The sequence below is a fragment of the Anneissia japonica genome, unplaced genomic scaffold (genome assembly GCF_011630105.1).
Source record: "Anneissia japonica isolate Jap-2015-1 unplaced genomic scaffold, ASM1163010v1 scaffold287754_len4335492_cov202, whole genome shotgun sequence".
Taxonomy (NCBI): Eukaryota; Metazoa; Echinodermata; class Crinoidea; order Comatulida; family Comatulidae; genus Anneissia; species Anneissia japonica.
Genome location: NW_022705543.1, coordinates 3,766,407 through 3,791,429, shown reverse-complemented (window position 1 = coordinate 3,791,429; position 25,023 = coordinate 3,766,407). Strand labels below are relative to the sequence as shown.

Genomic DNA, 25,023 nt, shown 5'->3' with positions numbered 1-25,023 from the left:
ACCCTTGATAATCTAAAATATATGAACATCTTTTAAAAGTTTAATAATTGAAACGAAACTCACTAGAGAATTTATTTGATCAATGTTGGTCTCACCTAAACCCTAGACTAATCAAAATATATTGTAACACTAAAAATAAAGACAATCCCTTTCCACAAAAATTGAATAAAACATTTGAAATACGTATTAAAAAACTGTACATGCATCAATTCTCAAATTTCCCAAATTAACTGAAATTCAGAGATTAAAAAATGTTACAGTAATTTACAGACATTTTTCTAAGAAGATTCTTAAATTTTCAGCCAGAGAAAGAAGGATGCAAATCATAGGAATGTTAGTACTTAAATGTTTGTTATTTTTATTTTATTATACAGTATTACCAACTCCGGTTTACATTCTTGAATTTATGTTTAAAAACATGCTTAAATTTTAAAATCTTTAACTTAAAGGTAATATGTTATTAGTGTATGTTTACAGTATTTACGTCACCCTGTCTGACCTGTTATAGTACTGTACCAACAAGGAATTGTTAGTCATGTCATAAAATCAAACAACTCATAATAAAAACATCTTTGGATAAAAAAAATACATCATAAGATCATTATTGATTTTGTTCAGTAAAAAGAATAGCACCACATGACAAAAAGCAGCCAATAGAATTACAAAGAGGACCCATTATAAATCAGACATCAACTTCAATGTAATCATTTGATTGGTTATCATCAGTCACAACGATGGCTCCTCTACAATAGTAGCTACCACATTAAAAATCAAGCATGTCTATGCAAAATTGTAAAAATATGGTTGTGCATTGTTGCTCATAGTAGATTGTTAAACAAAATGGTTAGGCCACTGTATAACTTGGTTTTGTCTTGCAAACTAATGTCTTAAAGAACATTAGGCCTAAGCTCAATAATACAGTGTAACTGTACTAGTCTTTCTCCATTTTATCTAATCTGTTATCCAGTTTCTTGGGTTAGAAGCTTGGAATAAAATTGTACACTTTGCGAGGCCTACCTGGGCTTAACAGACAATTCATGGTATCTTCTCTGCTCAAAATTTAATTGTCTTAAGTAATATTAATAATAGATTATAAACATTTTCAACTACATGAAATGTAAACAACAGTGAAGTACAGCGGGATACTTCAAAAATTGCTTTATTGGAATGAGTGTCAAAGCATACTGTGTAAATAAACAAGACTAAGATACAAAAAGGTAAACTATACAGGTGCAAACCAAAGAAAATTCAATTCAATTTAAGCCTTTCAATTTGCAATTTCTGGCCATCTAAAGGTGCCAGAGCCATCAGAGTTCATACAACAGGCCTAACCATGGTGGGGCAGCTGGCTGAGGTGGTCTGGACCCTTTAGCCATAAAGGTCTCTCCCTGGGCCCCATATTTCAAATTCCTGGATCAGAAACCGATGAATCTAAAAAAAACCCTCCTCCAATTGCTTATTTATTGGTCACTGATTACTGAAATGAACACACACAGTGCAAACAATGGTGGTGCAGAAATTTGCCAAGAGGATCTGAACCAACCATGAGGTATGCTTAGAGCCTTGCTCATGTTTTCAGAATAAAATCTCTGGTGGATTATCAATTAATTTTAGATCGGTGAATTATTTTTGTCAGATGAACTCATCATGGTGTTGTCTGACAGTGGGAGGAAGGGAGGGGAAGCAGGGGCGGATCCAGTAAGGGTGAACTGGGGCACATTCGGCACATTCCGCCCCCCCCCCCGCCTGGAAAGGTGGGGATTTCCCCTGACACCTTGGTAGCACCACCAATATCTACCGTATATCCCCCTCCAAAATCTCAGGGAAGCAACCTATAGTTGGTCGTGCACATAATTTAGCACTACAGTGTTTCATTCCTTTAAATGATTGGGCGAGACTTTTTTTATACCTTGTACAGCAAACCCGCTGAATGCAAATATTGATGATTTCAAATAAAAATAAAATTTTATTTTCAGCCAATTAGCCCACCCTCCGCCACAAAAAATGGAAATTTCAGAAAAAAAAAAAATTTTTTTTTATTACGCCCTCCGATGCCTTGAAATCTCCAAAGATAAAATATGTATATTTCTTCCTAATTATATAAATTTGAAGGATTTAACCATTCCATTTTACATTCACCAATAAAATATTATTTTTTATTTTCTAATCCATCAGGATGTTTTTGGCAAAACTATTTGCTAAATACAGTAACAAAGCAAAATTTTATTTTTATTCTGCCCTCCTCCGATGATCTTTAGAAAAATAAGTATGTGAAACAAGGAATAAAACAAGTCTTGCCTTAGGCCTACTTGGTTAGGAAACCAAAAATTCCCTTTTTGTGCTACGATACTAACATTAAATGGACCAGACAGGATATTTGGTTAAAATTACAATTAAGCAATTCTACAAAACTCCTATGAGTTGATTTAATTTTTAAAAAACAACAGATTACTATGCATATATCGAACGATTTAATCTATATTTTTGAAACAAGATGGAACTTGAGCCACATACTACTGTACCGATCAAAACAAAACACTTGACTTGAACTGATAAATGCTATATTCACATGTTCCAAGGTATTCTCACCAATAAATAGCTACAAGTGCTCTCAAGATGGCCTACAGTGCATTAAATGTGGGTAAAGGCCTTTTCTACGCATCCCTACACTTTGATAAACTAGTCTCCTTTTACAGGATAAAGGCTTTTCCTAAACCTACTTTGTTGGAGACTGCAGGATTAAGACCTTTCCCAAATATTACTAAACTTTAAGAAGCCTTATGCTTCTGACAGATTTTAAAAGACTTTTCCTATAGAATAATACTACTTGCATTTAATACAGCTATTTCATCTACCACCATGATGTTTACTTAAACAGTCAAATTTCAATTTCAGTTCAATTCACAAAATAATGTTTTTAAGGTTCTTGGGTTTTTTGGTTCACGTATCAAATATCTACTAGCCCTATTTGCATGAATGTTAAAATCGTATTGCAACCTTTAGCAAAATATGGTTTATTTCAATAACCAATGAGAAAGTTGTGGTAAGGGACTGAAATGTTCTTGATAATAATTTCAATAGGATGATGACCTTAATCATTGTCATATGTACATCAATCATTAAATAGAATTTCTATCTACACTTTTTATATTTTCATAATTTCTTTCTCACAGTATAATTTGAAAAACAATTTGATATTACAATCATAAATCATGTATAATTTCTTGGTAACAAACCTTCAAATGATATTTATTACAATATAGTATCATTTTATTTAAATCAAAATTTATCATAGCTTATACAGTAATATGTAGGCAGGCTTATAAAGGTAGGTCTACAGAGTACAGTATTATACCAAGGCCTACTGTACAGAGTAACTAATTTTACAGCCTAAACAACAAAAAAGACCAATTGCCATGACAACAAGCCCTTAATGAAAACCCCTTTGTTAAATAGCACAAAAGAAATTATATATTCAGTGAAAGGCCCAGCATCTAGCCCAATTTAAAGACCTGAAGCAGATGTAGCCAACAGCAGTACATACCACTCAACAAAAGATCATACATACTATTATACTTATTTTGATTTCATACTTTTCCCTTAATTTTTTAATATTCTTGTATTAAGACCAATATAAAAATATAAAATCTACCATTTTATAAAATTCACACTACTAAAAAAAAAAAAAAAATCAATTATGCAACATTTTGCCGATTATGAAATATGATATATTTATTGAATGCTCTCTTAATAAGCTGTAAGTCATGTAAAGAATCAAAATATATCAAGCGAAGAGGAAAAAAACACAATCAAAAATTAGCCCCTCAAAGCTAGGCCTACAAGGTCCACATTCACAGGATTGTAGTGAGTTGAACAGGCTGTCTGCCAGCAGGCAGAGTATGGGACAACCCCTGCTTGGTGATTCATTTAATTAATTGTGTCTACATACATTGAGCTAGAACAATTGCATATGACTGAATAAACAATATAATATCAACAATCATCAAATTACATGTACAAAATATCATTAATATAAATCTGAAATATTAAATTTCTGCAAGATGAAACATAGCAAATTAAGGATCCATTTCGAGTCACTGCATGCATAATTTCTTTTGTGCCGTATGACAAAGGGTATCTCATTTGAGGGCATTTCGCCATGATGATAAGCTGAGTAGAATAATTGGCCACCCTCCCCCTGCAAGGTCCTTATTTATGAGGTCAATCCTGTGTATTATAAAGGTCTAAAATTGAAACCATAACAAGGAAGTAGCCAGTAATAATAATGAAAGACAAAAAATACTTCCGTGTTAAAACATTATTTTTGGAACATAAATCAAGGCAACACAATAAAATTATAATTGAAGCCCTGTAAAAGCTTTTATTATATCAATGATGGTATAAAAAATATATAATAAAAATCATGGAACCAGCTACAAAATGTACTTTTTAGTGAAGTTTCCCAAAAATCAACAAATCTGTATTTAGATAAATGTTATATTTGTATTAATTGATTTAGTTAAAATGGTAAAATTTGTACTGTTCCTAAAATGAAATAGTAATACAGTACACTAAATATGAATTTTACCTAATGTAATTCAGCCTTTGGGTTTCCAAATAATATGGTATGAAATAAATTGATTGGGTATTATTATACCTACAAAAGTTCTCATTAAATGTTATAATAAACTGAAAAAAAGATTCATATCTAAAAATAACTAAGAAAAAAAACAAAGTACAAACATTGTACAATATCTTGAAATGGATAATCATAAAATACCTAATTTTCAGTTAAAATATATCTTATTGAAGATTATTCTACAATCTTTCAAAATCATAATCTAATTACTGTACATATCATTCAGAATAGAGAATACTGTATATTTTCTCTAATTATACAATTAAAATACAAAGATTTTCATAGCATGTCAACTGCCACTGATTGTAGGCCTACACAGTATTACTGTAGTCACTCACCGTATGTCTCCCTCACTCTCTCCCCCTTTGATATGAATATCCAGGCATTAAAAAAATATATTGTGATCTGCTTCTAAGTTCTATGCTATACAGAGAGATATAATTAATACAATATGACTTATTATGCCAGATAGGCCATGTAGCTTAGTGGTAAAGAGACTGATTGTAAATGAGATCTCAGGTTTAAATTGTAAAATGGCCATTAAATAACATGTCCATCCAGGCTCAATTGCTAAACTGCATTCCAACTTAAGTTTAATTTAGTAAAACTACAATTATTATATCTAGTTTTGTTTAATTCATCTGATGTTCCATTTAATAAATATTTACTATAATCAATTATCTTGAATCTTGAGTGATAAAAAAAAAATCATCAATTACAATAGCTTACTGTAAATGCCTACCATCACACTAAAACCACAAAAATTGTTCTGAATTTTAAAATGTGACATTATAATGAGTAGTTTGCTTAGGCTTATTTAAATTTATAAATCTTAAATAAAAAAATTGTAGAATGCAATATATATGGACATTTTTATTAAAATTGCAGAGATTTTTATATTATGTTATACTTTATACAAAAATCCTTAGGGGTTTTTGTGATATTTTCTTTTTCTTCAAATGACATACTGTAACTGAATATTATAAAATAGGAACTGAATGAAAAGTAATCTTCACAAGAAACAAAGCAGATCATTGACAACATACGCCTTGCATTTTTAAAGTCAATGACTCATTATAGGGTTCAAATCAAGATTTTTGGATATCATAACCGCACCTGACCTTTGACCTTCACAAGAATTACAAATTGAAGTTCAATGCCAGTATGAGTCTGGATATTGGGTGACTTTCAAATAATTATTTCACAGGGTGTTACAAGGTAAAATGTACATGAAATTACTGCTAAACAACAAAGACAGTCTTCAAAAATATAGTATTTAAAGTTATAAATCAATTGTACTAAAAGTATCAGTATGTGTAAATAATCGATAAGCATTAATACAAGGCATATGGGTAGAAAACATAGAAAGGAGTACTTGTTATTTCATGGACACTACAGTGTAAGCGAACTTTGAAAATTCTAATATCCACAATTCAGTCCAAATTTAGTATTTGGTATAAAGCTATATTTACGCTAGACACGATAACGACACGACACAACAGTGAACACGACAAAAATGAGTTCAGTGTTGAAGAATATAAATGACACGATGATCATGTTGTTGACATGTGGTTATTGTGTCTGGTGTAAATGTAGCTTTGCTCTTACTAAACAATGCACTTGTTCGTTACTAGAGTTTAATTCTCATAAGGAAAATTGCAAGTAAGTTTTTCATGTGTAGACAAATATAATAACCAAACATTTACAGTCAATTATTTGATATTGCCAAAATTAATCTGTTTGTATTGTCTAAAAATTTCTTTATATATTAATTAGAAGAAAAACAATATCTAAATGATTGTGAACTTAATGACCAATCTCTTTATTTTCTAACGAAGATTATCAATTGAAAGAACATTATACAGTAAAGTACAGTATATTCAGTCACTGATACTACAAAAAAGGTTTATTTGTCCTTTCAAGTCAATGTCTGTCTCTATTTCTTTGACACCAATGCACAACTGTTACAAAATTGCAAAGAGTTTACAAGGTAAAATATGAAACAGATTATCTAATAAAGAAATGTAATGCACATTACAAATTGTGTTAAGTAGAAGACTTGGAATAGAAGAAAAAAAAAACAATCTAGCACAATTAGATTTGTTATACTGTACAATATTGTAATGTACTGTACATTAAAAGTGCAGTACAATATAGATGCCAAGATGCTTCCCAAACTTGGGAAGAAAATTAAATCTACTATCAGCTAAAAATTCAAGAATTTGAAGAACGTCTCAAAAAGATAAAAAAATGTCAAAATATGATTTGACAAATTAACATACACATACAACTCAATAGCATACAACACATTGAGACAATAACTTATAATTAGGTATTTTTTATTTTGATTGACTGATTAATTAATTGATTGGATTGATTGATTGATTGATTGATTACATGATTGAACGAGTCACAAAAAACAAATATAGGTCAAGTCTACTATACTGCTGATGTAGAAAATGACTGATGGTCTCAAAGTAGGCCAACTTCTACAGAAGTCCAGAAATTTAGCCAGAGACAGAACACAACAGCAGGGAGAGACAGAATGGGGACAGGGGAAGTGCATACTGTACCAGCAAATACTTAAATAAATAAATACTGTATATACTGGACATTATAATTAAAGGCAGGGGATAGGGTTTAGCACATAGCATGGTGAATGCAAATACTAAATGACTGTACTGAGACTTGAGGCTGAGTTCTTATTCCTTCAACTGTTTCGGTTGACGCATTTATTTAGCTTTGGCATTGCTAAGGCTTAAAACACATCTGAGAATAATATTTGCTGACTACCGTTTAATCACACGGTGCTATCCATCAAGAGACGTGCGTACACAAATCATTCACAACAACCACTGATAAAAATAGGTTATTGATAAAAAGATGAATTTGCAGAGTATCCAGGTGCATAACAAATACTTGCTTTGTGCCAAAAATCCATGTAAAATACAGGTATCGGATATGTTTGAGTGTCTTGTTATACTGTAGTTCTTCTGCCAAATATAACCAAATCGAGTCTGTAATTCTGAAATGCTGCCGTACAAACCTAATACCCAACAAATTTTTTTATCTAATAATACAATCTTGAATCTTTTATTTACATAATTTTGAAGTACCATGATAATCATTCAGTATTTACATCCTGTTTCCTAGATAAACAAAAAAACAATAACCATTTAATTTCATAATATAAAGACTAAATTTAAATTATAGGTTTTGTTTATACAACTTTTGATAAATGTTGGCAATATTTAAAATTTCATCAATGAACATAGCACCAAAGAGATACTCAGGGTATCTCTAAAAAAAAAAAAAATAGTACAGTAAACATTAAAAATTAGCTTTTTTATACCTTGTAGCAAAACCGTTGCTCAGCAATAATGATGATTTTGAATAAAAATAAAATTTTATTTTTGGCCAATTAGTGTACGTGTCATAGGCTTAGCCAGCGAACCATCCTGCCTTCTTTTGGACGGCCAAAAATTATTTAGGACAGCTAGTTTTACCATGACGGCTTGGACGGCTTGGCGTAATCAGCTCTGCCTAGCCTAATTGGGCCTGGTCTACCTTTAGCAAATTCTTTATATTCTTCAAATCTATCGAATGTTACACTAAACTAAAGCTAAATCATACTTATTGATAAAAACAACATTTATTGATTGAATATACGTTGTTTTCATACCAATATTCGGTGGGGATTCCCAAAAAATTAAGGCTTAACCATTGCCTACCCGGTGGACAGTTCACTTACGACATGCGTCGTGTTAAAAACATTTACACCCCGCTGGAAAATGGACGGTTCGCATGCACGTGGGTCCGCAAACACAATCATATTGTTGGTGTTCGTAACTCTCTGGTTATAAATAATTCATGAAATACTGTAAAGAAAATTTGTTGTTAATGTCACAAGTTAAATTTTATTAGTCAAAAAAATACAGAAGGTCTAGGCCTATTTCCCGATTCAGAGTACATAGGCCAAGAGTAGAATTTTCACTAGACTAAAGCGAGAGATGAAGATGCATCTGCATAGCCTAGAAATACCGTAGCCGTACACAATCTACGTATAAGATCTTTGTGATACAGTAGCTACAGTAATTCAACACTATTCCTTTGAAGACAAATTTCCAACATTTAAGCACCTTAAAATTCAATTCATTTATTCCCCTCAACAGATTACAATAAGAACACACCAAAAAAACAGACAAAAAGGAGGCAGGCTTCCCAAAAAGAGATTCAAATCTCTATCGAGTAGGTCGCAAAACACAATAAATATATAAGATGAGATAAAAATTTCAAATAAAAATACAAAAAAAAATAAAAAAATTTAAAAAATAAAAATTTTCAAGTCTTTTTCATATGTTTCAGAGGGGGTGTGGCTCAGGGCCATCCCCACTGGCTTCTATTTTGGACGGCCTATTCCATTTTTCTGGCTAAGCCCCTGGTACGCACTGCCACAAAAAAATGATGTTTCAGAAGAATGTTTTTCCGCTGCACTACTAAATTCTCCAAAATCAGATATGTATATTTCTTCCTAATTATATAAATTTAAAGCATTTAACCATCGAATTACTACAATACAATATACTTTATTTGCAACTAAAAACAGTTGAATACACAACACTGCACTGAAAAAAAACAAAACAAAAAAACAAAAAAAACTAAAACTACACTGTTTACGTTCACCAATAAAACTTTATTTTAATGTTCTCCTCCGTCTGGATGTTTTTGGCAAAACTATTTGCTAAATAAGAAAACAAAATTTTATTTTGATTTTTTCCTGCCCTCCACTGATGATCTTATATAAAATAAGTTCGCGAAACAAGTTATTAAAAAAGTCTCGCCTAAATGTCGATACCTGCTGACGGCCGCTGCTTCCCAAAGCAAGAAAAAAACTTGCCTACAGTCCTGTCCACACTATCAAAACTGTTGTATGCCCATATATAGTCATGATGTGCCTATATACAGGTATGGTCATGATGTGATGTCATCGTGACCATATTTAGGCATGTCACATGACAGAGAATAACAGGAGATTGGTATGAACTGCAATCTAATCTACTAGCTTTTTCCATGAAACACTACATGATTTTTTAATCCAAATAAAGGCAATTGAAATATTCATCAAAAATCTAATTATCACTATCTAATTTATTCACTTTCAATTTGGATGGTAAGCAAAAAATATTTTTCATTAAAAAAATTATTACTTGAATAAACACTATGAGAACTTCCATCTGTAATACTTAAAAAAATTTATACTAGTGAGTATTAGATTTCAGATTATTTTTTTAACTTGTAAAGGTGAAACATATGCTACTTAAATCATCGAATTAATAACAGGCCAGAGGGAAATGACAAAATGATTAACATGAGATGAATGAAATTAATGGAATGAATAAATTAATACAATTTTTCACATCATTTTACTTGGGTGGTTTAATCAGTAATGAATGATGATTTTATGAAAGTAACAAATTTTAAAGAGAGGGGGTTGGAATGGTTCTGGACCCTCAATCCGTAGAAGTCCATCCGGGAGGCCACTATGGTTGTCCGGCATCAGGAATACAAGACATAAAATGTGTAATAAAACGTGTTACCCATTCCTTTGCCTAGTCTCCTAGATAGACGTCCGGATTGCACCAGAGTGGAGACGGATGGCGAATTCCTGAAGATTTTTTGCAAATTATTTTGCCATTTAAATTTATCGCCATTATTTAATCAAAATAAAAATAGTTTTAAATAGCCTGTATTTTTAAGCAGATTTACAGTAAGATTCCTTTGTGTATGATACAAATGCTTTGTAACAAAAGGAAAAGGCACTATATAAATGACCGTTACTATTATTATTATTTTTATTATAAAATGTATAATAATGTTGATATTTGTATTGTTGGAACAGAACTGTCCAATGTGAGGATGCAGTACTTCTACTAAAGTAGTAGAGTTATATTTTGTTTGAAAATTTGAAATTAAACATTTTTACTACAGGTTTGTTTTTTTCCGTTCTTTAGAATTCTTTGTAAATTTAGAATTCTAATCTTAACATTAATTTACAGTGACAGTATACCTTCTCTTCAGTTTATCAAACTAAAAATAGTTTACTTCAGAGCCTAGGTAGGCTAGGCCAATGATGAGATTCATATAAATACAATAAACGAATGTAAATCAGAATCAAACTCAAATTTGATGGTCAAGTGCTTATATTTAAAGAAGTAAATATACGGTAAATTTAATGAATAGTAAAATTTTATGTTGAAATTACGTAAGTTGAGTTACTTTAGATCACTTAAGCAGTTCGACTCGTAATATAGAATCGATAATAGTTATAAGACAGTAGGGAGTATAATCAATAACAAGAACAGCCGAAGGACACTCGCAGACAAAAACAGTGCTCGCTAGACGGACACTGGCTGGACCCACCAAATTTACCCATACAGTTATTGACTGATTACTCGTAAAATAATCGCGCAAACGACATTGAAAAAGCACAAAATGCATCTTCAGTACTTACCTATTGAACTGATAAATTGTTTTCTTGACTTTTCGAGTTCTTTCCGAAGCTGTTTTCTTTCTTGGAGACAGCGGTAGTTACCACACGAGACGGAAGCTGCCATTTTTCGTGTGGTCGTTTCTCTATGTACGCCTATTACGTCATCATCAAATGTGACCACCCTCCTTTGGGTCATGTTTACATCGCGAGTCAAATTTGTTACCAAAATAGACCCGGAAGTGGTTGAGTCAGCGACGCTTTTTCGGTGATAAATTTTAATCAATAACGCCCAAAAGTTGTCACCTGTGTCACAAATTTTAAGCACATTTACACCAAAGTTGAAGTATAGCGGGTAAGTCACTGATCATCGTTTTATTTAACATTCTAATTTTTAAGTGCTCCGTCAACCCTAGTTTTTTAGATTTGACCTAAGGCCTAGAGGCTAGGCCAAATGCTGGCAAAGACTACACTACATGAGCAGCAGCCAGTAGGCCTCTGGTGGTACTGAATTAGCTATTCTTATGAACCTGCTTGAGGGGTAGTGAGCTTAGTGATTGGGCCTAGGCCTAGCTGTTAAATGTTTCATATTACCATGGAAAAATACCTCTTTGTGTGTAGTGTGTGTAATCAATTTTCACTGAGGAGGGAATGTTTTTATTGTCTTTTCTTTTGTGTCATTATTTTTATAGCCTTCTCATTTTTATTTTAATTTTCTGTGTTGTGAAATAAAAATGTACGGTACAGCTGAATAAATTGAAGACAGTATATTATTATATAAAATACATCTAGGTTTATTTTTTAAATTAATAATATTCATATTTTCTTTATAGAGTATATTTTTCATCATGACCTCAAAACAAGGAACCTACACATACCCCGAAGGAGATGAGTATAGAGGAGAATGGCTTGAAGGTATGGAATACTGGCCTACAATGTGGCCAATAATTCTTACATGATTGAATAAATTTTAATAATTTTATTTTTGGTGGTTTATCACTTTTTCAATCAGTCAAACATTTATATTGCGCCAATTCCAAAAATATGATCAAAGGCGCATTGTACCCTGAAGTTCGGTGATCAAATAAATCTTTAGGTTTATTTTGAAAGAATCTAGGGAAGACAAGTCTTTAACAAATGAACACAAGGAACAGATAGCAATGATTTGTCAGAATTACAAAGGCGGCGAGATGGAACATATCGAGAAACTAGTTGAGTGATATAAGATGGACGAGAAAATAATAAAGCTTTATGTTAAAATGAGGATCTTGAAAACAATTTGTTGTTTAACGGGGAGCCAGTGAAGGGTCAAGATTACAAATCATGATGGTTTATTTTCAAACCAGTCATATCTTAACAGTTGATATAGAGAGTTTCACAAAAAATAAACCTTTATATATATTATAGTAATAAGGCCATGTAAAATAAAATTATTGGTTAGCATCCCCTCCCTACCATCAAAAAGGCCACCGACCCGATTTTTTTTTTTTTTTTACAATACACTCACAAACTCAATTATAGGTGTGTTTACCACCCGTCCGCACACTAGCCAGTCCGCTTGCAGTTCTATGCTCTACTGTTGTTCTATAGGCCTATACTGTAGCCACAAATGGTATCCATGATGCCTGTTGTGTTGAGGAGTGAATTGTGCATGATAATACATAGAGATAATTGCGTTGTTATTCATAGGTAAAGTTTCTGATTGCTATAGCTGCTTGTATGTAAATTTGGTCTCTGTTGTTTTATTCTTCTTTTTTTGCTGTTTTTCCTTGCGAATCTCTTTTTTCATGTTCGATGCAAAAAAAAAAAAAAAAAATTTTTTTATTTTGGAAAAAAAAAAAAAAAAAAAAAAAAAAAAAAAAAAACCTCCCTCCCTACCATGAAAATTGATAACATAAGGATGCTAACCAATTGTTTTATTATACATGGCCTAATGTATTGATATGACAAAGACAGTTTGAAATAAACTAATGTTGGTACTGTACCAAAAAATCAATCAATTTAATTTCTCTTTCAAAACCATTCTAATGTGCATATACAGATATTGTTGATACCGTACACACGTACAAACACATATCTACAACCACCCCGCACTTCATATTTTATGTTCAGTTTATGTGCTTAAAACAGTGGAGATCTTTACCACTACTTTGTCCCACATTTGGTACCATTCTGAATTTCTTGTGTTTCATTTCGAGGTCTGGGATGCAAGTACTGTGTGGAAATATAGCACGCCATCGCCCGTTAAAGCTGCTGATCCTGTGTGAAATATTTCACATGTGATTGTTAGAGAATGCAGTACACTCTTCGGAAAAAGATCAGAAAGATTGTCTCCTAAATTTAACACAAGAATTACACCATTGGATGTAACAGGGTCCCAAGCAGGAATTCCTCTCAACTGTGTCGGGACAGCTCTATTTGTTAGACAACAGATTACAGGGGGGGGGGGAGATCCAGTAATTCAAAAGAGGGGCTCTGCTCAGGAAGGGACTTTTATAGGCTGGCTCTTACCTCTGTCTGTGAGCTCTCCAATTTAAAAGCTCTTTAATGGCTATGGGACTCTAGGTGGCCGAAAAAAGCATACTAAAACGTAATTAAATATATTTTATTCTTTTTTAAGTATTATTAAGCAAATTAACCATTGGAATTATTATAAGAGTTATTATTTATGCGAACTTGATTTTTTTTTTTTTAGTTGAAATCCAGATATACAGACTTCATATGCATCAGATCAATAAAAATGCAAACATGCTTTTTATATCTGCAAGTTTTTTTAAGTAATTATTTGTGTAATGTACTGTAAACAGGTGCAGTTAGTAATAAGCCTTTCCAAGGCTTTGTTATCATTCCTAATGCTCTGCTAAGTCCTGTTGCTTTGTCACTGTGACTCATTAATGTATAACTGGACATCTACATTGTGCACATGTTATTATCAATCATATTTTGATTTTTTTTATGTTGGTCAGCAATTTTAGTATTAGATTATGAATATATTTTGCACACACAATGGAACTCAATATCATCATAATAACACAGTTGAAGTAAATGTGTATAGTTGCCCCCCTTCCCCGTGGTATACTTCCTGTACTTTTGAAAAACGTTGGGTGGGGGGAGCGTGAAGGTGAATTACCTGTAGTAAGCTCAATGGTTAAGTGATGGGAAAATAGCCCGCAAAATAAAGTCATATGAGATAATTTTTAATTACTTGAGCGTAGTTTTTTGCTTCAAACATTTCCAATGGTTTGGGGGGGGGGGTGGATATACCACAATTGCCCCCCCCCCCCACTCATCAAGTGGTTACTACATCTGTGGGAATTCTGCGCTAATTTATAGAGCGTTGTGAGGCTTTAATGCTGTTAAATGTAGAAAAGATATTTTTTGTCCATCTCACTCACGGTCTTGTGGGGGGTTTTAAAAAAATTTATTTTGTAGCTTTTATATATTATTCATATTTCAATTAACATTATGAGTGATGTATCCTAATCTTAGTCACTGCCACTTCATTAAGCATTCTTAATTTACACAGGAAATTAAAAATCTCCTTACCTAGCTTAATCCAATACAAATTTCAAATTAATTCTAAATTTTAAATTGATTAATTTCTAAAATAAGTTCTTTAATAAACTGATATATTTATAAATTGTATATTTAAATTATGTGTTAATTATACATGATTCATATTATTATTTCATTTATTTCATTATATAATAGTTGTTTTAATTTCCCCCTCCCCCACCCCTTAGGAGCTTGGTCTTGTCCCAAACATTTTGTGTTGAAGCAATTTACATCGATCATTAAGCATTTAATTTCTGTTTTTGTTTTTTTTTTGCACATCTTCCACCCAAAATACATTTCCACTCTTCATATACAAGATACAAGATAGCTTTATTGTCAAATTAAAATCCAAAATTGGTTTTTCTCATGGCAACACAAATATACAGAAAAAAACAATAAACAACAATGAAACATACTATACATATATATAGAAAACAATAAACAACAATGAAAAATATGATATGTTGATGAGGCCAGGTATTCTCAGGTGTTGTTATATTCATATAATGAATGTAATTTTTCTGTTGCTTCATTGTATACCGTACGTAGGTTCTGCAACACCTCATTGTTTGTTACCAGCAAATCCTTATCACTCCTCTGTCCCAACCACTCAAAAACTTCCGGGGTGGGGGGGGGGAGGAATGTCTTCCACACACCTGGGGAGCAAGCAAGAATCTCTAACTATTATCAATTGTCTCTCGAAAGTCAGCACCAGTGGGTATCACACCACAGCAAAATATATTTAGATAAACAGATCTCCCAGATGTAGATTTTTCCAAATTGGTGCCCCTGTCATACCAACATTTTTTAAATTTTAGATAATACTGTGTAGAAAATAGCTGAAGACAAATCTTTATATTTAATGTAACATTACGTATAAATTTAACAATTTTTTTTTTTAAATTTTTTTTTTGTATATCTTGGTATATCAGGCCTGATGTTACCATCAATGTTTATGAAAGGCGGCTACAATATTTAATTTATAAGCTGAACTATTCGCACCTAGGGCTGAAACATAGCATCAGCCACTTCACAACCCATCAACAGTGCAAGCTGGGGTTACTAAGCATTGCCGGCCGAGAATGGTCAGCGTGTGGTTCAAACCCTCGACAACGAGGTTTACAATCTGAATGGAAATCACAGTGCTAAACCCTCTTCCCAAATTATTACAGAAAAACCCCAAAAGTACACATTATCATTTTTTATGTACTTTCATCACAGTGGTGACTGTAGGATGTTTTCTGGTGGTTGGGGGAGGGGGTTAAGCTGTCCGACATGGGGCTGAGTGAGATAAGGACAACTATGACCTAGCCGGGGAGGGTTTGGGAGGGGTTCCTCTTCCCAAATGAGATTTTTTTAAATGGGGACCTCTGAATGGCCAGATGGCACTCTCATAGTTAGTTCTGGCCTTCACTTGGCTTGGTGTATGCCTACTTTTTATTTTATTTTTTTTTTGGTCCAACTGCCTGACAAGCTCTGGCCAGTGGGGCGAGGGGCTTGAGATCTGTCTGATAGGGGATCCTTAAGCCCCTGGGCCACTGCTTCATCATTTTACTGTAGGTTAAATATAGCTAATGATGAAACTTAGTTACATATTTGAAGTAATGTAGAGTAATTGGATGCTGACATAACAGGTGCTAAATGCTAGTTACGGGGCTAGTTAATATTAAATTGATTTTAATAGTTTACAAAAACAAAGTCATTGTCATGGCATCCACATGAATCATTGTCCGCAAGTAACAGATTACCTAAAAGATTGCCAACTTCCTGGAGCCTTCATGTGACTGTAAACTAATGGAAGCAAAATCCTGTCTCTTATACACATCTAGATGTGTATAAGAGGCAGAGATAATACTGTGTAGAAAATAGCTGAAGACAAATCTTTATATTTAATGTAACATTACGTATATATTTAACAATTTTTTTTTTTTGTATATCTTGGTATATCAGGCCTGATGTTACCATCAATATTTATGAAAGGCGGCTACAATATTTAATTTATAAGCCATGAACTATTCGCACCTAGGGCTGAAACATAGCGTCAGCCAGTTCACAAACCATCAACAGTGCAAGCTGGGGTTACTAAGCATTGCCGGCCGAGAATGGTCAGTGTGTGGTTCAAACCCTCGACAACGAGGTTTACAATCTGAATGGAAATCGCAGCACTAAACCCTCTTCCCCAATTATTACAGAAAAACCCCAAAAGTACACATTATCATTGTTTATGTACTTTCATCACAGTGGTGACTGTAGGATGTTTTCTGGTGGTTGGGGGAGGGGGCTAAGCTGTCCGACATGGGGGCTGAGTGAGATAAGGACAACTATGACCTAGCCGGGGAGGGTTTGGGAGGGGTTCCTCCTACCAAATGAGATTTTTTTTAAATAGGGACCTCTGAATCGCCAGATGGCACTCTCATAGTCAGTTCCGGCCTTCACTTGGCTTGGTGTAGGCCTATTTTTTATTTTTTATTTTTTTTGGTCCAACTGCCTGACAAGCTCTGGCCAGTGGGGCGGGGGACTTGAGATCTGTCTGATGGGGGGTCCTTAAACCCCTGGGCCACTGCTTCATCATTTTACTGTAGGTTAAATATAGCTAATGATGAAACTTAGTTACATATTTGAAGTAATGTAGAGTAATTGGATGCTGACATAACAGGTGCTAAATGCTAGTTACGGGGCTAGTTAATATTAAATTGATTTTAATAGTTTACAAAAACAAAGTCATTGTCATGGCATCCACATGAATCATTGTCCGCAAGTAACAGATTACCTAAAAGATTGCCAACTTCCTGGAGCCTTCATGCTTGATGAAAGATTCGATCTCATTGGTTTATTTTAGCCTAGTGTCATGTCCATGCTGATTAAATTGCCCAATTAGAATCTATTTTAGAAAAAAAAAAAAAAAATTGTTGGCTTTCCTTGGTTAACTACTTAATGTCATGTGTAATCTGGTATAAAATGTGTTTGTTCATTAAAAAGAAGCTATAAATAGTTTATGAGAAAATAAATGAAGAAATAAATGAAGAAGTTTAGTAATCAAAGATATAAATGAATATCTGGCAGGCAATTGAACATTTAAATATTATTTTCAGTATTAATTTTTACAAATATTATTTGTTTTATTAATATTTTAATACCATTAGTATTATTTTCTCAAAACAAAATTTAATGACAAAAAGAATTGACTTAAGATTTTTTATTTTTTTATTTTTTTTAAATAATTTGATCTTGAAAATAGTTCCAAGATGGACCCGAAACGTTGATCCTTTTTGTCATTAAATTTTGTTTTGAAATTATATGGTAAGCATCTGTTAATTAGTATTATTTTGTTAAAATTATGCAGTAGAACCCCTATTAAGGGACACCTTTGGGACCCAAAAAAAAGTGTCCCCTTTTCCTCATTTTGATGTGTCCCCTTAATAAAGATGTTCCAAAGGAGGGGTTCTACTGTATTAATATTCTATTATTAAAATATGCTTTTATTCATTTCATTTTTATAAAGTTAGTATTAATCAAGTCTGGAATTTTGTCGACCAGTTTATACCGTTGTCATTACGATGAAAGTGAATGCTAATTTTTTCAGGTAAGAGACATGGTGTCGGTCATTTGAGGTTACGTGATGGATCAACATATACTGGCCATTTTGAACACGGCCTCAGCAGTGGAACAGGGGTCATGGTTTTTAGCGACGGTTCAAGGTGAGAAATCATAAGGTATTTACTGTATTTATTTGAATAAACTCCCCCACTTTAAATATACATCCCCCACGGATAAATGCCCCCCTCCAGAGCCTCATTTGTAATAAATACTTCCCTCGATTAAGCACCCCGGGGAATTTATCTTTTTCTCGAATAAACGCTCCTTAAATGACTGTAAACTAATGGAAGCAAAATCATTTTAAATATATTCTATTGATGTTTTACTCCAGTAAAATTACATTTGTTAACCTGGTTGGAATCAATAAGATCACCCAATAACACATTTTGACAGTAATTATGTCTTCTTGTACCACTTACAGTGAAATTAAGGGGCATTTATTTCAGTGTATTATACGTATCCATTTTATACCAAAAAAATGAACGCCTCCCTCGAATAAACATCCCCTTTTCAACAATAAATGCCCTGGGGTTTGTATTCAAATAAATATGGTACAGTATGTCAAATTATGGATGCATAAATGATGAAAGCTTTTCTTATGGGTTTGAGTCCAATCTCCTCTCTGATGTATATTGGATTACCATATTCATTTAAAGAGACAGAATTATTCTTTATTAACAATGTAAATACGACAGGACTTCAGTTTTATTGAGGATCCAAATATCTTGGGTAAACAATTGCTTCTACATTTTACTATAAATGTAGTTGAAATAACTATACAAGAACTAAGTATACGTTAATGATAATTATAATATGATATGCTGCTCAATGTCGCTCTTATAGCACATATTGTCAAGGCCTCTACACACTTCAGTCATTGGATCAAACACATACTGGGCTCCCTGGGGGAGTATTCCATAATGTTGCAGCCACGGTAGGATGGCAGCAATCAGGTCGTTGGCATTTAAGCTGTTTTTATAGTCTGCATGGAGAGAGACAGCGTTAAAAAAAACTCTCCCAAGACTAGACAAGTGACTTGCCTCTGGCTTGAACCCTTGATCCATCGATCAGAAGCACAGACTCGTACCACTGTGCCAGTTACTTCCGTTGTTGTTGTTATTATTATTATTATTATTATTATTAAATATTGTTTGAAGGATGTTTGCATGTTGAAGTAATAATATATATTAATGTTTGCAGTACATTACTATATACAATACATTACTATATATTATCATTATTATTATTATTAGATTTTTTTTTTTTTTGTAGATATGAAGGTGAATTTGTTCAGGGGAAGTTTCATGGAATGGGGGTGTTCACTCGGTCAGATGGCATGGTGTTTGAGGGAGAATTCGTGCAAGGCTGTGTACAAGGGGGAGGTATGGAACATTACTGCATACATAATTCACTTCTTCTTGTAGATCCTGTTCGTATAATCAGAGTGAATACTTATCACTGTCACATGACTATCACATGATTGTCACATGACTTCCTCATGTAGTCATGTGACATAGTTGTAGAATCAATGGACCCAACTGAATTGAGATCTTTGATTATAATATTAAAATATTAATTTAGAGATTTAGAATTTTGTTAAAATAAAAGCAGTGAAGCATACTATACTACTGCAGACAATCTTTTACAATCTACATTATCATTGAATTTACAAATTATTTCTTTCAGGTCTACTAACGTTTGCTGATGGGACTAATGGTATGCCACGCAACGAAGGCATATGGGAGGGCAACCGAATGGCGGAACGGCAAAAGTGTAACCAAGTGGTTGCTAAGGCCAGGCAAAATGCAGCTGCTGCAAGAGCAATACATGTATCTTAAATCCCAGTGAAAGTTTTACTTATATACATTTTTATATTTTATTATATAACTGTTATCAATAATGTAGCATTCCATTAAACACATCGTTTTTGAAATCAATCAAATTAGAATTCATGTTACTTAACTTTTAGAAGATAATGTAGTTAAGTGATAAACCATTGGATATTAGAGGTTTTTATGTTTTGACTTCTGAAAGCATATTTTTTTATATCTTTTGACAATGATTTAAAAAAATGATTTATGACTGCTTTACATTGCTTAGTCATTAAGTCACTATCTTCAATTTGGGAACGTATTTGGAGAGAAATCATTCGCTGTAGGCCTGGTTTTTATCCCCGGGGACTTTGAAAGGGGAAGGAACTATGGGCTGTAGTCTAGACACAGAGCAAAGTTTATTCCCCCTCCTGGGGACTAGCTTACAGTCTTTGAGCCTCAAAATATTTGGATTGTAAATGAGTGATTAATTACTCTGAGTATAGATATTAAATGATGCCTGTGATCTGTGGAACTAGGCTGCGTTGAACCACAGTCTTGTACCCACCAAAAATCTACTCAAAAATATTCATCTAAATTTTAGGTAAAGATGTTGTTTTAAGACAAAATACAAATCATGTGTGTACCTCTTGGGTGTAAGTTACACATTATTCTAAATTACCCTGTATTTTGAGGATCAGCTTGGACACAAACTTTAATTTCTTCTCAACACAAAATTTTAGTTGACATAAACATCAATTTTGCTGATTTACAAAACAAAAGTATATGTTATAAGGCAAGAATGTTTGATTTTGATTGTGTAATATTCTTTACTCTCTGTTCCACACTATAAATTTTATTGACAAAAATTATATGATTTGCCCAAATGTGAGTTAATATGATATCATGCCCATATATGGGCATTGTATAAAGTAGCACAAAATTTATTTACTTAAAATGTGATACTGTGTACAGACATTACATTGTCTTTCAAAAAATGTACTTTTATATGGTTTTTGCTATTTTTAAAATAATAAAGTGTAATATTAAATTAATAACATTTGTCATACATATGTGTTAAGCTTTTGTCCTCGACACCAATGTTTGTTGTATTTACATTGTCACGTGTAAGTAAATAGTCAATAAACAGATATTCAAGTGATTGAACATAGATCAAATTTGCATTATGGGACCAGTTGTAATAGTCGAGAACATGCTTTCGTTGATCTTAACTCAAAAAAAAAAAAATTGAAAAAAACTGGCAGTAAATCGTTCAATGAAAATATTGTAATGACTAATTTATTGCTGTATTTCATACTTTCTGTGTTATAAACATGGAAACACTCTTTCTCGTGCAGAGTGTCTTTAAATTTACATTCCATCTTAAAGAGATAAATTGTGATAGTGTAGCGCATTGTGGAAAGAGATCTAGTATATCCAGCAGGACAAAATTGAATCTCCAATTTAGCGGAATGTTTCCTTGCCAACTCAACCGGAACTTCTGTTTATCAGAACAAGACCAAAATTGGACATGATTTTTAAAATTCTATCACTTTACTAACACAAGGTAAATGAGTCAACGAATTCATTGTTAAACACACAGGACAGTGACTGGACAATTCAAAGAAAAATGATGATGCTAAAACCACTCCTGTTCTTTTTAACTTGTTAATGTCTCATCGACTTTGAGGTTAATTAAAAATATCACTGCTTTTTTAAAAGAATTCCAAAGACAGATCAAAAACATTTTTAGCTTGCAGACAAAAAATCTTCAATTGTCAGTTCATTTAAAGGGTTTATCTCCCTGTTAAATAAATTAAATATTGAATTTAATTGTTAAAGAGTTATTAGTTCCACACAAAATAAATGAAAAATGTGTTGGGACTTGAAAACTGTCTTTCTGCTATCCTTAAAACTGATGTACTAATATAATTGTGGGCAAATACAGATACAGATTAAATTTATTTTCAAATGTACATGTAAACATACAATGAAATAGTATTGGCTCGATGAACACAATATAAATAATTTAAATAACACGAGTATCTACTATTTAAAGTGAGACAAACATTTAATTTCTGGCTGGCAACCACGCATTTATAACTTTAATGGCAGACGAAAAAATGAAGCTCTTGATCTTGTACAGGATGCGTATGGGGTTTTGTAACGTTGACCAGATGTCATGAGGCAAAAATGAGAATTGCCGGGATGAAAAGGGTCACTGATGATGGACGTTGCCTTATTGATGATACGTTGATTATACAAAGTGTCTCATGAAGGTTGTTGTATACCAATTTTTCGAGGAGCACGTTTTTATTTAAAACTTCTTTATCATAATAATTAGCATATTCATACCAAACTAAAAGTGACCAAGTTATGACACTTTCAATGACAGATTTATAAAACTGACCCATTATTGTAGGCCTATTACTACTTTGGGGAGAAGGTGTGGGGTGGTCGTGTTGGTTTGTCAGAGGAAGGACTTCAATATTACAGTTATAATTAGTATTGAGTAAAAAGATCTGTTTGAAAGTTCTGTGAATTGAAAACAAATACTTAGTAATGAGATGAGAAAAATATAGTTCAAGCACCTTTGCCCTTTGCGGACAGTAATACCTACATTGGTAATTATGTGTAACAATGATAAATGAATGTCAAAATTATACTTTTGGGGAGGGTAATGAAACACATAGTACTTGGGATTTTAACAGACATGATTTCTTAAGCCTTGTGTGTGGTATTAACGCCACCCGGGAATTTTTAGCAGAAGTAATCTGCCCTGCCATAAAGAAATATTGTTTATTCATTGTATCAATTACAAAGTCAATATTGACAAAGGAGTGAGATTGAGTTCCCAGGTGGGACATAATACAGGATATCCACATGCAAGCTTTCGAAGTAGATATAAGCACATTGTGATCGCTGTTAACGACGAGAGATGGAGATTGCTCCAGTGGTGTATCTTGAAATCTTGAAGGGGGAATGCAAAGGTGAAGTGGGGCTCAGGGATTAGGTGAGGGAGCACTAGCTCCCAAAAGAAGGTGATTTGAGGTGATTTTTAACTACAGTACTTCACAATGATTTTTTGGGGGGGCATGCACCCCTGCCCACCCTCTAGATACGCCACTAGACTGCTTTGGTTTAACATCATCAACAAGCTAATAGCCTATCCAAATATTTAAAGTGTCATTAAAGATTTCAGTAAAGTGAAAAAAATTAACTGTATTTTCACTGCAGATATTGAATACATGAATCTGATATCAACTTAATCATTTCAGATTATGGGGGGGGGGTAATGATTTTAAGTGCTTAGAGGCCTTGTTGGTGTTAAGTGCTATATAAGTCTAACATATTATTATTATTATATTATTATTATTATTATGGATAGCAAGACTTGCTGCTGATTGGAGGAAAACTAAACAATAACTAAGACTATGTGTGAAATATATGAATATACATGTATACATTATGATAAACCACAAAATGTTCAGTGAGGTATGCAATTAGTTGTTCAGTTTCTTTGCTTTGTTTCACGAACTTATTTTTTTAAAGATCATCTGAGGAGAGCTCTTTGCTTAATTAGCAAATAGTTTTCCCAAAAACATCCACATGGAAGAGAAAATAAAAATAAAATTGGTAAATGAAACAGTGTAGTAATGGGATGGTTAAATGCTTTAAATTTATATACTGTAATTAGGAAGAAATATGCATATCTTATCTTTAGTGATTTCAAGGCAGCAGAGGACGTAATAAAAATTAAGAAAAACTATTATTTTTTTCTGAAATTTACATTTTTTTGTGCCAGGTACGCTAATTGGCCAAAAATATATTTTTATTTTTATTTGAAATCATCATTATTTGCAGGGAGGTGGGTTCGCTAGAACAAGTCTCCCCTTGGCAACACTCGCATCAGTACGACTTACGATAAGCAATACAACAGGATGACCTGATAAATTATATTTTACAACCCAATCCAGCAAGCCTGCATACATCAGAGTTCAACCCGCCCGCGATTCGATAGTTTGAAGGCATTTCAAAGAGAACACAAAATTTAAAACAATTTTGACTGTTGGTAGGCAAACTGACAGTAACACTAGAATAAATTTGAAAGAAAATTGAATATTGTTTAAAATGTTTAATACATTTAAAATGTTGAATATGTTTCAACAAATCAGGAAGACTGAACTGCTTAAAATATAAGTAGGTAATTCAATTTAAATTGAGACTTAAATATGTATATCTTAACCATTAACATTTAGTTACATTAGACTCATTATAATAAGTTTTACAACAGGGTCACCACTTCACATAAAGTACTTCCAATTTACAAATACCAACAAGTATGGTTCTTTGATATATTCACATATTTTGAATAAAGTAAATACATATTGGTGCATTGAAAGAAAACTGGGTATATTATAATAAAAAAAAAAAAACAAATAGGATACAAGTGAAATAATTACTACCTGAATATGAATATTATCAATTGTGTTAGTTTACATATATTTTATTATGTATTTATTTTTTCTTTATGATTGTCCATATATATATTTATTTTTTTTTTGTTTGTTTATATAATGGTGAGTGTCAACTAATTCTGAATACAATCTTTCCACATATTGCAACAAAACCACAACTATCTTGAACTAATATGAGATACATAACTGTTGAAGGAAAAAATATACTTTCTGATTTATAAAAATTATCTAAATATACAAATTAAATTTTTGGTTTTTTAAGTCGCACTGAAAATGAAAATGTTAACAAATGATTATTTCTGGCACCTCGCACTGAGAAAACTTGGTCAAACTGCAGCAAATAAAACACTGTAATGTAATTAAAAGTTGACATAATTTCTTTCAATTATGTGAACAATCTGAGAAGATGAATTAACATTTGGCTTAATAAAATTTGTTAACAAATTAGTAAAATAA

General features: G+C 32.6%; 2 protein-coding genes across 2 annotated transcripts in view; one reads left to right on the top strand and one right to left on the bottom strand.

Moving 5' to 3' along the window:
* The window catches only part of LOC117105800, a 34,401-nt gene extending 23,044 nt beyond the window's left edge, over positions 1-11,357 (bottom strand). The window contains exon 1 of the mRNA XM_033247079.1: positions 11,151-11,357. Within this exon, the coding sequence (XP_033102970.1) occupies positions 11,151-11,325 (175 nt within the window). The 5' untranslated portion in view covers positions 11,326-11,357. The remainder of the gene's footprint in view (positions 1-11,150) is intronic.
* Positions 11,346-21,256, top strand: LOC117105801 (MORN repeat-containing protein 4-like). The gene is made up of 5 exons (XM_033247080.1): positions 11,346-11,481; positions 11,960-12,041; positions 18,265-18,379; positions 19,551-19,660; positions 19,965-21,256. The coding sequence occupies exons 2-5, from the start codon at positions 11,975-11,977 to the stop codon at positions 20,114-20,116; spliced, it is 444 nt and encodes a 147-aa protein (XP_033102971.1). The 5' UTR covers positions 11,346-11,481; positions 11,960-11,974; the 3' UTR covers positions 20,117-21,256.
* Positions 21,257-25,023: the final 3,767 nt, after the last annotated feature.

Excerpts from the sequence above, each read along its gene's own strand:
- LOC117105801 (XM_033247080.1), top strand. The coding sequence starts at position 11,975 with ATGACCTCAAAACAAGGAACCTACACATACCCCGAAGGAGATGAGTAT. Across the intron at positions 12,042-18,264 it reads TAGAGGAGAATGGCTTGAAG|GTAAGAGACATGGTGTCGGT; the intron begins GTATGGAATACT and ends TAATTTTTTCAG. Across the intron at positions 19,661-19,964 it reads AGGCTGTGTACAAGGGGGAG|GTCTACTAACGTTTGCTGAT; the intron begins GTATGGAACATT and ends TATTTCTTTCAG.